The sequence below is a fragment of the Haliaeetus albicilla genome, chromosome 2 (assembly GCF_947461875.1).
Source record: "Haliaeetus albicilla chromosome 2, bHalAlb1.1, whole genome shotgun sequence".
Taxonomy (NCBI): domain Eukaryota; kingdom Metazoa; phylum Chordata; class Aves; order Accipitriformes; family Accipitridae; genus Haliaeetus; species Haliaeetus albicilla.
This window is the reverse complement of record NC_091484.1, coordinates 18,886,943-18,903,050: the sequence shown is the minus strand read 5'-3', so window position 1 is coordinate 18,903,050 and position 16,108 is coordinate 18,886,943. Positions and strand designations below refer to the sequence as shown.

The window sequence follows — 16,108 nt, the reverse complement described above, 5'->3', positions numbered from 1 at the left end:
TATGAAAGAACAAATAGACAAAACAGGCTTGGTTGTGTAAAAAAGTTATTTCTCTGTATTTGTTGCTGATGGGGAAATCTCTTCCATGAAAAAACTTTAGGGAAATGATTGACAGATTTAAGGGTTTGAGTTGAACTAAAATACCAGCAGATTTTTTTCCTCTATTTGCATACTTACGTTCTCTTGAGATGACAGTTGCATTTTATAATTACCTTGTTTTTTCCCTTGAAATTGTATAGTATGTGTTGGGGTGAGATGCTATGTTTTGTGAGGGAGGAAGTAGGGAGAGGAAATCACATGTACATTTGAAATTTATAAGGTAGAATTTCTGAATTCTGCTTTTTCAGCATTTGGGGAGCATAATTTTGGTGGCAGGTAGGTGGGGCAGGACACCAGTATAATGCTGGTGTGTGACTGAACCATTGGGAGTTCAAAAAACTCTGATCCCTTTGAATACCTTTTGCCGTTATTACCACTTCCCTCTGACTTCCTAGTGTATATATTGCTAAGCATTTGTCATTTGGACTTAAACTGGGGAGAATTCCTGCTGAATGTGTAATACCTACATGTGTGGTGTCAGTCACACTGATGTGACATGTGGGATGTGGCCTTCTCCTGAGATTGCTTAATTGGATACAAGCAGTAAAGCTGTGGGAACATGACTTGGTTTGCTTGCCTAACCAAAGCCTCTGGTACAGCATGTGTACTCCTGTCAGCACCTGAGTGAGCTGGATTAAAGTTAATTCAGGAATAGGCACTCAATGAATTCTGATTTGAAGTTCAGCACTGTGGTGATGTCTGAAAATCCACACTTCTGAGCGTGGATTTTTGTTGTGGCTTAACCCCAGCCAGCAACTAAGCACCACGCAGCCGCTCACTCACTCCCCCTGCTACCCAGTGGGATGGGGGAGAAAATCAGGAAAAGAAGTAAAACTCGTGGGTTGAGATAAGAACAGTTTAATAGAACAGAAAAGAAGAAACTAATAATGATAACACTAATAAAATGACAACAGCAACAATAAAAGGATGGGACTGTACAAGTGATGCGCAGTGCCCACCGATCGACACCCAGCTACTCCCTGAGCAGCGATACCCCGCCCCACTCCCCCCAGTTTATACACTAGATGTGGTGTCACATGGTATGGAATGGCCAGTTTGGGTCAGGTGCTCTGGCTGTGTCCTGTGCCAACTTCTTGTGCCCCTCCAGCTTTCTCGCTGGCTGGGCATGAGAAGCTGAAAAATCCTTGACTTTAGACTAAACACTACTTAGCAACAACTGAAAACGTGAGTGTTATCAACATTCTTCTCATACTGAACTGAAAACATAGCACTGTACCAGCTACTAGGAAGACAATTAACTCTGTCCCATCTGAAACCAGGACAATTTTGTTTCATTTAATTAAAGCCATCTCATTTAATGTTAGAAATGCCAGGCATGCACCTGGATGAACATCCAGATGTGGCAAGCAGGTGTTTTTGTTGGAGAAAACTCTTAAGGTTGGGGAATAAGAATTGTACAGGGTGTTTCTGAGTAAATACTGTCACCTGAACTCCAGGTAAAAAAAAAAAAAAAATCTACATTTCCGTACTTAACCAACATTAAATATGTTGGTAACGAGTGGTTTATTGATACAAGAGTTTCAAAATCCGTCAATCCTATCATGGATATATCTTCTGTAGTTAAAAGTAGATCTCTGTTCCTGTACGTGCTTCTGTCTTGTGGGATTGTGCCTGTACACTCCGCTGCCGATGAGCTGCCTGATGGGGGAACAGTGAGACTTGGGCTTTCACCTCGGAGTAGTGCGTGTGCATGGCACCGACAGAGGCCTCTCGGTGTGGGATCTGAAAATGTCTCAGAAAATTGCCAGTGGCTTTCTGCTCGGAGTAGGGTGGGGGGCTGTTAAGGAGTCTAAGTATGCTGTCCTAAAATAACTGGTGTTGGAGGTTGAAAGCTGAGTTGTCTTATCTGTTCCCTTGATAATTACCCACAAAATAAGTTATCTCTCTAAATATTAATAACTGTATGTCAAGCAGTTATGTTCTCAGACTGCCATGTGTATTAAATTTGGGGTTTGGAAAGGTGAGAAGTATGTTGTCAGAGTAGGCAGTGCGGGTGGAAAAAAGGGTATTTTTTTCCCTACAAGATTACTATAAAATAAAGCATGGAAGCTAAGGTCAAAGATAACTTTTCAGAATGAGTGTAACATTGTAACCTGATACTAACTTTTTTATTTGTCTGTTTATTTGTCTTTCATTCTAGTCATGTGATGGGAATTAATTCTCTTCCTGTAGGAAAATACTACAAAACATAATAAAATTAATAACCTTCATTTTCTTCAGTGCGTTGTGTTTGGCATGGGTGAGTGATGCACCCTGCTAGTACTAGCTTTCATTTGCATGACGTATAGGAAGGACATGAATCTTATACCATTTGAATATCAGGAATTTTTAAGGACAGAAGTGCTCTTTTTAAAAGAGTGTTTTCCCAGTCACTGGTTGGTAGATGATTCAAAGTTTATAGTAGTTGCAGATATTTCTAACAGCAAATACAATTTGGAGTGTTTATATCCTTGTTATATTTTAAAATGTGTATGTCTGTAATGTGTTCTGAAAGGGCAATATGGCATTGCCTGTCAAAACGTAAGTTCCTTTTTTGAAATTTTCAGCAAAATTCTGATTAATTACATGTACTAGAGGATAAAAATCCTATTCTGCTGGTTTTTGGCTCCTCTAATGTTTAGGGACCAGAATTAGTGATTAGGGTTTAGCTAAATCAAGTTGCCTTTCAAAAAAGCAGGTCTGTTGGCAAATTTTTGCAGCCAGTTAAAGTTCTGTTTCATATATCTGAAAACAGGCTTAGAAGCACTGTACAGCTGTCTGTGTGTTTTTACTCTTACAAACTGATTTGACTTTAATGGTGAGCTGCCTTTGCTTTGCACAGATCTGCTATCGTGTTTGTAGTTGTATTTCCCAGAACTCTTAAGGTTACTTTTTTTATTTGCATAGACATGTGTCAGGGATTCCATTTGCCTTATACTTACCATGTGTTTTTCTAATTTTGTCACTTTTAGCTTTGGGTTTCAGTTAAGAAGCATATCTTTGCATCCAGTTTGAGGGAGCAGCTGTTTATCCTGCAGTTTACCTAGGTAGGCTTTGATCCTTCAAGGTAGTGTAAAAGCTGCCATTTTAAGCCTAGCAATATAGTACATAAAGAAAACCATCCTGCCTTGCTCACTTAAAGTTTCTTACAGCTAGACACCATGATCTGGACATGGTGTTTCAGTTACACCTCAAAGTGCAGGTAAAGCCTTTATATCCACCTGGCTGCTAGCCCCCTCTAAAGGTATGTCAAGGTTTGCACAGTGGTGCACTGCATGCATACAAGATTTTTTTGTCAGAGTACACACTTCCCTGGTTTTAGTGTTAGAAACTTAGTGCCAGCACAGGGAGAAGATGGTGAGTTAGAGGATTATATGAAATACTGTCTTGAGTAGTTCTTGCAATGTCAAGTAATGTTTCAGGCTCAAAAATCACAACTTTGTAAACGTGTAATGATCTGTGATTATTGATGCTGTATGTATTTATTACACCAAGCATCTACTTGAGTGAATTCTGGATGCACTGGAAATGGTTGGATGCTGTCTTTACCTAAAGTAGTTTGAGAAGAGCAATTAGGCAAGATGTTCTTTGTTTCACAACTGAGATCTTGAAAGACAGAGGTGTCTGAAAATAAAGGAAGAAACATGGTTTGGGTGCTAAAATGATGAACAGGAACACTTTTGGTGAGCTCAAGAATAGCACCACAAGATTTCAGAAGAAATAAGACCAAATAAATGGGTAATTAATGAGGAAGCTAGCCCAGTGGTGTGAAGTGATCCAAAGCACAGTGTAAAAAAGCGTCAGCTCAAGAAAGGTATTGGTAACAAGCAAATAATCTTGAAAATAATACAGATCTCCAGAAGCACCGGAGAACAGAAGTTCTGGAGAGACTCAATCTGTGTAGCTTAACAGCAGGTGAAGGAATAATTTGATCTTCACTTAATGTTTCTGTGGAGACCAGGAAACGGAGACTAGAAGTCTCATCAGTTTAACAGGCAGTTGTGTGTGAAGATCTAATGGCCTTGCTGCAGTTTCTAGCCAACTTGAATTGGGGGAAAATGCTTAGTGTTATGTGCACTGTTGGTTTTCTGGGATAGCTTACCAGTGTGTTGCAGAAGATGCCTCAGGATGGCAGACTTTCAGTCAAGATATTGTGCTGCTGCTAAACTTTCCTGTCCCAGCATGAGTCAATTAAAACAAAGAATTGAGGGGGGTGGGGGGAAATCTCTAGTGGACTCAGAAGCTTGGCATGGTGACATTTTACTGTGAACTTACTGCTGAACATGATCAGAGCTTGAACCTTGGATAATACAGCACAATAGGAAGTGAGAGAGGTTGCTGACTTGAATGCTGAAGGGATTCTTTTTTCTCTGTAGTGAAAGTTAAAGGAGACACTCTTGCTTGACCTTGAGTCTGTGTGCTTAATGTTGTAATGGCTAATTGAATGCCAGGTGAGGAGTTTTAATTTTGGTTATAAACATGGAAGAAATAGCAAGTGGTAGGTCTATAATTAACTTCCCTCTGTACTTGGAGAAAACACCCACTAAACTCCTCTGAAAAGGCAAGTGCCTGAAAATCTGAAGCCACTAGAGCAAAACTTTCTCTCTATAGAAACCAGTTTTAGTACCATGTGTTGTGAGCAAAAATTGTATGTATGTGTAAGGATGGAAGTTCCCCCCCTTAGACGTTGGTGTAATGGGTCAGCTTTGGAGCATTTGGCTGGGAGCACAGGCTCTTCAGAGGCCTTCCTGGGTGGCAGAGTTGGGCATCAGTTTCCTGCTGAGCCCTGGTTTCAGGGAGTTCTTATTGTATGCCCCCAAATGTGGTGGTAATGCTAATAATTTAAGCTTTATTTCAAACTGTGAGGGATTGTCTGTGGTTTTATTACTCTGAATAGATTCCTGTTGCATGTTGTACTAAGATTTTGTCTGCTTTCCTTACCCTGTGTCTTTGTTACCTCTGTTTCTAAACTTCAGCTGACACGATCCTGTGTTCCTCTTCTAACTTGTAGCTGATCAGTTAGAAGCCATTCCCTGTATCTTCTCCAGAATTTCTGTCTCAGTGGAGGGGAGTTGCTCTGAGCTTGGATACAGGGCCTTATCATGGCAGTTGTGTGATGGTATAATAGTTTCCCTTGTCATCTTTTGTAATATTTTTTGGCTAAATCTTCAGACCCTATTACCCCCTTCTGCTGCAGTTAAGTTTTCCCACCTTCATGTTAGTTAAGTAGAAACAAGTTCTCTTTCATTGTCCTGAATGTTGTTTTTCAGCTTTACGGTCAAGAGAACCTTTCTGCACTTGCTTTCACTAAACCCACAGGCCATTTCACTGACTGTTCCTGAAATACTTTTTTTCATTCTTTATGAATGCAACTTTTGATGGTGTACAGTATCTTTCAGTTTTGGTATTGGCAAACTTTGTTGTTCTGCAAGCGTGATCCAATTGTCTGGCTTTGTTGCAATCTTATTACCATAATTGCTTAAAGCGGCATCTCTGCCAGCATGTTCTTAATATGGCTACACCAAAATGTCTTACTCTTTCTCCTTGTCGTTATTTTTGTGAAACACCCAAAAGCAGTGTCTGCATTTTTACTGTTCTCAAAATTAAGTGAATAGCTTTCTTTTAACCAGTCTGATATGCATATGACTTCTTAATCCTTCCCTGTCCGTCAGCCTCCATAGTACCATTACTTGTTTTTTCTCTATGAATGACTTCCAAGTTTTGTTTCTTTGTCATAACACATTACTTATGTCATAGTGAAGAAAAGCTTTGTCTAACTCTTAAGTATGCAGCTCACTAACACTCACTATTTTTGTTGCTATATGCTAAAAATTTCTCAAGCTGTCCTGTGTTCTTACACCAAGATTGTGTCGACACTACCTTTAACACTCCCATTCAGTGCGTTCCTGCATATGTGCACTTGTGGAAAGTCTTATTCTTTCTGCACTTTTGTTTGTAATGTTTCTGGGTCCTTTTGTGTTCCTTGTTTTCAACTACTTCTAATATAATGTTTTAATTTTCATTCACGTGCTGCCTACCTTCAGTTTTGCATCACTGTTGCTAGGTGTGGGTCTTAGCTTTAACCACTTCATCTTTCTTAATCCTCCAAGTTTGAAAATAGTGGCAAATATGGAAATAATATTTTAGTACTGGCAAAACAAATGGAAAAATTTATTTGGAAGCTGTTTTGTAAAAATGACACTTCCTTTCCATTGTCTTTTAGTTGGTGAGAGATTTTTTTTTTGATGCTGTGTGCATATTAGTGATGGATAATTGCCTGGATCTCTTTATGTCTGTGTGTTTCCAAATTTCTACCTCTCCTTTGTTATATTGAGTACAGATACTGGTGACAATAATCTGATTTACTCTTAGTTCAAAATGTTTCTTTTGTGTATTTCTTAGCAAAAACATGGATTAAAAGTTTCTGAAATGCTGGAAGAAGTAGGAGTTTACCAGGTCAAGTTTAGGTATAGCCCTGGATTGCACAGCAGTGCTCTTTAAAACAGATGCCTTAAGGTTCTTTCATTTGAGTCTGAAGACTTTCCTTGCTTTTTTTGAGAAACTAATTAACTATAGCTCATAGGGGAAATTTTTTAACAGATGCAAGCCATTTTCTTTTTGCTCAGTTTCATTCTTTCATTGCTGCTTGAAAATTGAAATTTAAATTAAATAAATTGAAATTTATTTCAATTTTACTTGAAAAATGTAGTTCTGACGTACTACTTCCTTTGTTCTTGGCAGTAACCAGACTTTGGTGGTACGACAACACATCCAGAAAGCAGGCAGCAAAATAATTATAAGCAAAGAAGCAGAACTGTTTTTCTTGGAAAATGCTTTCACCAAAGATGTGAACAGTTATAAACAATTAAATAAATACTTGATAGAACATAATCTTCAGTGTTCTGACTAAATACACAGTTTGTGTAATTCAGCCTCATATCTATAGTAGCACTATATACAGTGATATTAGCTGTTGGGGAAGGGACTCATGGAAGCAAAATGTTGTTTCCTGATGATAACTCATTCATAAAAACACTGGCATCATGACAACCAATTTTTAAGAGCACGGTAGGGCAGAGTTTTCCCTTAAAAGCTATTGACCTTAACGGCAGATACAGCATTAAAACTTTATTTTTAGCATTTCATAGCTAACATGATTGTATGCATGCCCATTTCTTATCTTTTTTTGTTGTTTTAAGTTTAGGAAACAATTTGATAAATATAGCAAATGCATGGGGGAATTTATCTGTTTTGTTCTTACAGTAACAAAACCTTGTAGGAGAGCAGATTTTCTTGCATCAAAAAAAGCTGCAACTGTTGATCAAGATCACCAGTTTAGATGCAAGTTCTTGGACTGTTCAAAATCCTTCCGCAAAGCCAAGTTGTTGCATTATCACTTGAAATACTTTCATGGAGTGGAGAAGGCTGCAGAATCACAGCAGAACCCTGTAAAAAGAAATATTCAAACCAGAGCTTCTTTGGCTTCTGAAAAAGCTAATCAAGAAAGGTCAAAAAGAGGACGGATTGCAGCTAGTTCGCTCTGTAAGTATGTTGCTGATCTCTTCCTTTTTTTCAACAGCAGCAGGCAGGACAAGCTGGAAAGAGCAGAAATAGATTTTCTTTTGGGGTGAAGGAATCTCTTTTGGGCTCCATCTTAGTATATTTCTTTGTGGACAAGCAGCATAATATGTGTGAACATTATGTTTTAGAGAAGATAAAACTGAAGGAACTACCTTATCTAGAAATATAGATCATGTTCTATAATGAACCAACTGTTCAGCTTCTCTTCTTCCTTTAATAGCTCACTTGAGTATTAAAGCTCTGTTCTTTTTTCAAAACTACAATTCCCTGAATTCCTGATTTTGTGTTTTGTTTTTGTTTTTTTTCCCCTGGCTTAACAAATACCTAATTAGTATTGTTCAAAGACTATTGTCCTTTTCTGTCTTAAGGAAACAGTCTGAGTAACTCCAGTGCTCTCCTATTTCTTACTTGGTCTTTACATGTCATGGTCTGACTTCAAGAGTATACTTGGCTAGAAATCCAGTACCACTTTCTGCAGTATTTACTGTTCTCATTGATGGACCTGTGGGGGGAAAAAAAGTCCTAGTATTTAACAAAAGTCCTAGTATTTAACAAAATTGCTACAGCTGTACTTGAAAAAGATCCTCACACAACTGATGGGTAGTGGAAAGGGATAAAAACTTAATGGTTAGGAAAAAAAAAAATCAATGCTTATGTTATAATTACTTTGCAGTCTTCAGAATCACATTAACTTCTGCTTCACCATCTCACTCTCTGAAGCACTTTCTTCCTAGTGTCCTGTGTAACATCAGAGTGGCAATCTAGGTCTAGTTGTGAATTGCAGTGTTGTTTTTGATAACCTATCCAAACTTTGTTCTTGTGGACTGACTTCCCTTTGTACTGCAGGTCCATAAAAATTGTCTTCTCTTTTGTATTCTGGTTGAGCCTGTTTTATAGAATCCAGCTTTCTCTTTGCTGAATTCCCTGGTGGTTTTTGTCTTTGCATTTGATCTTTCATTAATACCCTGTTTAAGAATTTTGAAGTCTTGAAAGTTGTTCACTGAGCTACAGCTCGCTACAGCAGAATATATCTAGCCTTACTTTGCTTCATGTCTGCTTTCCCTAGTGTGTCCATTAACTGTTTTTTCATTTGAGGGGCTACTGCCAGTTCCTAACAAGTGTAACATAACATACTGCTACTACATGTAAACTTCTATGCCCCAAATACTTCTGTAACTTTAATGCAAAGGAATAAGATTTGGTTAGGTAGAGGAAGATTTTTCTTTAAATGCGTTAGGGTGTGCCGACTGGTGTTTATTATACTTTGCATGCAGCTTAAATGAAACCCAAGCACTGCCTTGACAAACACACCTGAGACGAGTGCTTTATGAAGAATGGCTGTTAACAACTGCACAGTGATCAAAGTAGGCTTGCATGTCACATGCTTTTCCATAAACGGACTTCTATTCAGCTTTTTGTAACTGCATAATTATTTTGGTTCGAGAAGTTGTTTTCCTGTGGTTGTCTGGAATGAACTGACGAGTGACTCAAGATCTTGACCCTTTCATTTATCCTTTCCCCCATGTGTACACTGTTGGTTTGATATCATCATCTTGGCCACATGGGCAGGTAATTCATTATGGTGTTGAGTTGTAACTGTATTTGCTTATTTTAAGCCCCCACCCCTTTCACTCCTCATTTGTGGATGGGTACTTTTAACCTGGATTGTTTCAGTGATGCATTTCATAGCATATCCCTGCAAATAGTCCCTGGGTTGTGCTGACAGCTGTTGAACAGTGCATCAAAGTGAAAGGTGGACCGTAAATTTTTCAAGTCACCTTCACTGTCAAAGCCTGTTATTGTGGAGCTACAGTAAGGTTTTTCTTGATGAGGAAAAGTAATGTCGTCATATATCAGTTATATTGTATGTCTGATACTAAGTGCCATTTGGTTTTTAACTCATTGAGTTCTTAATTCTTCTAATTTTTGTTGTGGGGGTACCACACGTTGTGAGGTAGAGTTAATGGGGTTTATGAGCTCATACTGTTGCATTTTGTGTTCTGTTCTGTCTTTTTGGAAGCATCTCTTCTGTTATTAATGACATGTATAGGAAGATAGCCTGCTAAGCAAGACTTTCTCCATGTCCACTGAACGCTTTTATGTCACCTTTTTAAAAGGCTTTTCAGGAGTACTGCTTAGTGAGAGCAAAGGCTTTTGAATACATAATTTAAGTATGGTACACGGTGGGTTTACTTTTCATCTTTACAATCCTTTTGTGAGCAAAAACTCTCCTGGTCAAAGTGAATATATTTAAATAATTTTACCTTTTGGTACAAATGTCCTTTTCTTTTCTTTTATACTTCGTTATATTAGATAGGTTTTAGTGCTTAAGAAAAGGTGGCAGTTTCTAACAGATAAGACTTCAGAAATCATGAGTCTTGTTATTCCATAAGCTTGGAGATACTCTTGCTTTAGAAGCTTTAGTACACTTAAGTCTTTATCTCACAAGTTTTATTTTGGAGTTCTGGAACTCCTTACTATTTCTGCTACACATCAAAATAAAATAATAAGTAAATGGTGGGGGTGGACTGTTGTCTGTATTTAAAGTGAAAATACTGTTTTTAAAGTTCTGGGAAATTATGCAATATTCAGCAAAACCTTTTCTTTGTGCTTAAAATCAGAATTTTGACACATAGAAAAGATGGATATAAGTGGTCTTCAATGACCATGTTGTGGGATGCAGGAAGAACAATTTAAGTATAATTACTTTGCACTAAAGTGGAGACTGAAATTTCAACATCTGAAGTGTAAATCATGCCACTTGGTGTTGGCTTCAAAACTTGAGTGAGATGGACAGGTTAATGTGGAACAGATTTGTCTTGTGTCTCCCTTTTCCCTAAGAAGGATCTTACTTTGCAGCGGCAAATTCAACAGATATCTCTCTAAATTCTGTAGTGGCTCTTCATTGAACAGAGGGGAAGGAACTACCACTGCCTAGCTTGTATTTTAGATATGCCTTACTACTCTGAACAGAATGATGCAGACTTAAATGGCTACTGGATGCATTCAGGCAATACCTCTTTTTAATTTATCAGGAAATATTGCAAGATCATTGTGATGAAACAACTCTTCCCCCAACCCCATGTTATAATACTTACCTCCATGAGTATTGCTGCTATTTGGTCTTCAGTGAGAGCATTGTCCTTACAGAGAATAAGGCACTTGCTTTTTTTGTCCCTTTGGAATATAGAAGATGCAGGCATTTCTGCCCTCAGCTCTTAAGTTGCGTTTCACCTCTGCAGGTGCATTATAGAGCCACCTGCAGCCCTTCTCTTAAAGAGGAGAATCAAGACCTGCACAGACATAAATAGATGCACAGGCTTAAAACAAGCTTTTTGAGCATAGGCAGCAGATGACTTCTCAAAGTCTGTCTTCCAGGAAAGACTTGCTTAAGTTTTTGACAGTTCAAATTGAGATGTTCTATCAAATTTATCACTTGAAATTGAATGTGGTATAGTATGTATTAAAACTTTTGGCAGTTAGTTACTACTTGTGGATTGCTGTAATAAAAAAAACTGAGTAGAACCACATTCCATCTTCATATGCATTAACCTTAGGATAGACTTTTTTCTTTGTTGTCCCTTCCCTTTCTCTGCACAATCAGTTTACTGTTGGAAGTATGTTCATCCCATACTGTGACTTGTGCCCTGCAAACACTTATTGTAAACACTTCCTCTGAAGGTGTCAGTTTTCTCTTTCAGATGCCTGTTTATCCATGTTATTTTATGTGAAGTGCCTACAAAAGGTTATTTTTGATGAAGTTTGTTGTTTCCTGACGTACACCTCTCCAGGGGCACAAGGCATGGAATAGCTTCATTTAATTCTTTGTACCTGCAACTCCTAACTTTAATGTCTTAACTTCTTGACTTTGAGTCTTTCTGAATTGGTGGCTTTCATTTTTTAGTAAAATCTTTTTCATTTGGAGATTCAACAAAATTTAGTTCAAGCCCTTGTGTTGAACAATTTTTCTGAAATCTGAAAGTCAACTTGTGCCAGACTTCAGTGCTCACACAGGTGGTGTACCTCCTGTCAGACCTTCGAAACACTCTATACTTAGGTATACTATAGGTACTGAAGGTTTGTCAGGAAGTTCTAACCTCATTAGATGTGAACAAGTAGGGGATTTGATAATGTGTGTGCAAGGAAATGCCATCAAAACCTTCATTAAGGTGTCTGGTGTACCCTTAATGCTCTTAACCACTTAGTAGTGCCGACAGACTTGATGCTGCCCTCAGCACAACTGTCTTACTGACAGGGACTTTGTCAGTTGATACCCTTACACTCCTAGGGAGATAGTTCAGTTTCCCTGAGGAGTTTTGCTTTAATAGAAGTTAAACCTGATTTTGAGACTTTAAAAATGCTGTGCAGTATTAGGCTGCAGTTTTTGTATGTGGGTATATAATGGCAGCTTCAGTCTGGCAAGTTGCTGCCAGTCTTGGCTCTGCTGTTCTCCTTGCCATGAGGAAGAAAAGACAGCAACAGACCTGTGATTTGTAGTTCAGAGACTGTAAAAAATCTGTCCCTACTGAGGAGTCCATAAAAGGTACTTAACGAAAAAACATGCATATTGTCACTAGGTTTAAATTTTTGTACATGACCTTGTTCTTAGAAAATTCTGCCTCCTTGGAGTTAGTTACAGTGTGTTTTGTTAATGTATAAAGTGTCTTAATGCCAGGAATCTGTGTAAAGAAAAAAGTGGTCTCATCTTTACTCATGGTACTGATGAGATCCTAACCACGCGTGCATAGGCAACAGGTTAGCAAACTTGCTTTGACAACTTAAACATCTAAGGCATCTAGTTGTCAACTGATAGCTGTTAATGTGAACCTCTGGCATGTGGCTTAGTGGTTTTCAGGGTGACCCTTCGGGGGGGCTTCCTGTTTCATCTGAATATTGGCTGACGGATGTCTCTTTGCTAGGCAGTGGAATGTGCATGGGTGACCTACAAACAGAGGGTTTCTTGTTGGAGTAGGTGAAGATCTGCATTAACACCCTCTGTGTTCTGCAGAATTGTCGATTGTCTTTTTGGCTTATCTTGAGAATACTGCATTTAGTTTGTGGAGGATGGCTGTGTAAAATACTACAGCTGTAAGTCAAGGTGATATGTGGTCTTTCAGTTCTTGGAAATACAAGTGGATATTCTCAGCAAATGATCTCACAGCTGTGCATGGTGAATATTTTCTAATTCACAACACTTGGGAATTCAGTCTCTTTTGCTCCCTGTGAAGGCTGAATTATCTTCTTAACTGGGGTCTGACATCTTTTGTGTTCCATTGGACAGAAAGCTATTGCCTTGTCTGTCGCCAAGTCTTGACATGCTTAGGTGTAAGTTCTCTTAAGGCTCTGTCCTCGTGGCTTCTAAATGGCTGAAGTGGTTTCGTATCTCAAGTCTGTATTTGTTAGTTTCCAAGACCTTCACTGCTGCTTGATCAGCTCTTTATATGGAAGAGGATACTTTTCCCAGGCTTAAAGAAGAGAGGCCTGATAGAACTCTGTGGAAGAGGGCTGTGGGCAGTTAATCAGCAAGCCTCCATTTTTTTATGAACATATCTCCTGTTCCTGTTAGTGGTATTTAGTGTCATCTGAGCTAGAAACTAATCTGCTGGTGGTTAATTACAATGTCACTGTTCAAGAACAGTGGAACTGTTCACTGCTCTGGATGTCAGGAGGGCTCTTGTGGTCTATTTGTAGAGAATAGTGTAATTCTAATGATAAATGATATTCTGGATCATAGAGGTATTGAAGGGTACTAATAGCTATTTTGATTTTTGTTTGAGTTGGTCATCATCAGGAATGTGTGGAAGTTGTAGCTTAGATGCTACCTGTGTCTTATCTCAGGATATCTCTGTAAGACAAGTGCAAGTGTCTTCATGGGACCTGTATAGACAGTTTTAGGAAATACATAGGAGTCTATGAGCACGATCCTGCTGTTCACTACAGACTCACAGTACAGTCATCTTGTTGCCTGGTAGTCTCAGTAGAGTGCTTACATGGACAAGTGACTTGCAAGAGAAGTTTGTTATAGCACTAACAAAAGTTGAAGGTGTTGTCCATGTAAATTCGGTGTATTGTGTGCTCTGTGTTGGCCTTTCCTGAAACAGCGAATCAGGAGTTGCTGTGACTGGGAGGAGGCAGAGGAGTAGGAAACCTTCTGGAGAGTGAAGGTTGGCTCAGGGAGTCAGGAGGGTGAAAGCACATGGCACACTCTGTAGGTGGTGCCAACACAGAAGGTCTGAAGCTGGGGAATGTACAAGTTTTAAAGGCATATGCCTAAATACAAGTTCTTGGTTGTGGTTGTTACAGTAAATAATTGCTCTTTGTTCTTTTGTGGGCAATTTTATAAATTGGCCTGTCTGAATTGTACTTGCTGTATTGAGAGGAAACAGGACACTAAATGTGGAAGGCTTACAAGTTTGGGTTTTCATGGCACAAGTTTTAATATTTACTTTCCCAAAAGTTTATGATAACTTTCCAGTTATTTAATCTCATCTTCTCAAATCTAGTCTCAATTCCTAAGATATATTTCAGAGTGCTCAAAGATCTCACAGACACTCTAAACTTTTCTGTTGGTGGAACAAAAGGTGTTTCAGAATTTAACAGGCTTGTTGATAATTATTTTTTGTCAGTTATTGAAGAAAATTACATCCGGTGTATGTTAGAGTACCCCTGAACTCTCCCAGGACAGTGTTACTGGTGGCTGAAAAATCTTACAGAAATGTATTAACCTTTATGTGTCATAAAAGATACAACATACTCTTGGCAAAAATGTCCTTAAACTTCAGTCTCACAAAGCTAAAAAAACTAATGGACTTGAAATATGGTTTTGTTCCACCAAGAGTCTGTGTGCACAGATCTCAGCCCACAGGAATCCCAGATGCCTTGTGCTCTTTGAAAGACTGGTGGGATCAAGGTGGCCTTGGGGTTCTTCAAATGTTAATTCACGAAATGGAGTTGGGAGAGGGGAAAGTTAAGCGGCCTAAGTTAAGGTTGTCTGGTTTGCATAGATTTTTGTATTATAATTTTGGAGTTCCCTGCGAATGGTGTTCCCATAAATATTTTTGAGAATTAATGCAAGATGGTGGACAATCAGAAAAGCTCAAGAAAGGCTTGTTTATGTGACTTCTCACCCTGTACTGCTACAGAGAGTTTACATTTCAGAAAGTTTTAGGACACTGTTCCCAAACAGGTTATGAAGTACTTTAATCTTATTTTTCAGCTGCCGTGTACCATGGGAAAATGTTTTGTCTGTCTGAATGGATGATGTCTTGTTCAACCCACTGGTCATAGAATTCCTCAGATGAGCAAATTCTGTTAGCAAGAAGTCATACAAAAGTAGACCCGTAGTTAAAAACAAAAACAAACCTTCTTTGTACTTGCTCCTGCAAGAGAAATTAGTTCTGTTGAAAATGGAAGGCCATACACATACTGCAGTATCTTACCAAGGAGTGTCTTCTGGTTTTGGTAGTTCTTCATGGACAAAACATGCTACTTTCTACGGTCTTGCAGCTCTTGAGGTAAATAAGCACCCAGGGAAAGGCGACAGTGAGTTGCCTTACTGGATAAAAGGTACCCTTATGAGACAGTCTTGTGTGGAAATTTGGAGGTTGGTCTAATTTCTGTCTTCTGTTGTGGCTGCTGTAAAGTACTATGGAAGTTGACTAGAAGGTAACAGTTTGGTTACAGAAATACTATGAATGGCTCCTTTTTTTTTTTTTTTTTAAGTTCTAATGCAACTTCAGAGTTAGAGAACCAGGGAAAAAGTCATCTGATGGCCTTCAGATTTCTGGATCTTGTGAGTCTCTTTTGCCTGAAGAGGCCTACTTGATTCTGAAAGCTCTGTAATGACATGTGTTAATGTGCCTTGTTATAGCTTCAACTTGAAATGTTGGTCAGGGCAGAGTACTTGATACCATTTCTTCTCCTAATATGCTCTCTTGGACTCTTTCTTCTTTTTTTCAGTCACTTTCAGGTACTGCTCACAATTATTTAATTAGAGGTGTTCAAGTCAAAATGCAGCTGGCATGTAAGTCTTAAGACAAGAAGGAAGTTGCCTTTTGTATCCACTGAACTTTTGAGATGCTTATGGTGATAGAATTGGATGTTCCGGATGAAAGTCAGCAAGCTGACACCTTGGCTACTTGGGTTTCATTGACCAAGATACTTGATGTCATACTCCAAAACAGCAGTGTACTTGTCTCGTTTAGTGTGGCTGTCCTACCTGCCAAGTATGTAGCCTTAGCTTTTATCAGCTTCACCTCTCTTTTTCCATGTCCAGGAGTCTTTCAGTAGGAGTTGCTAGCTGTAGTTAGGACGCTAAGAACTATTTGACTTGACTTAAATAGTGAATGGAATATCAGATGAAGCCATGTCTGTATCTTGTGATTTTTACAAATTTTAGGTAGTGATCCTGAATTCTTGCATCTCGCTC

The 16,108-nt window shown here is 38.7% G+C and overlaps 1 protein-coding gene across 10 annotated transcripts in view; it reads left to right on the top strand.

The window, feature by feature from the left end:
• PHF20 (PHD finger protein 20) overlaps positions 1-16,108 on the top strand; it is a 74,427-nt gene that overhangs the window by 31,752 nt on the left and 26,567 nt on the right. For 8 of the 10 annotated variants that reach the window (XM_069808588.1, XM_069808600.1, XM_069808632.1 and 5 more), the window contains one exon: positions 7,363-7,641. The exons of the other annotated variants lie outside the window; for them this stretch is intronic. In XM_069808588.1, coding sequence (XP_069664689.1) covers positions 7,363-7,641 — 279 coding nt within the window. The remainder of the gene's footprint in view (positions 1-7,362; positions 7,642-16,108) is intronic. 10 annotated transcript variants of the gene reach the window in all.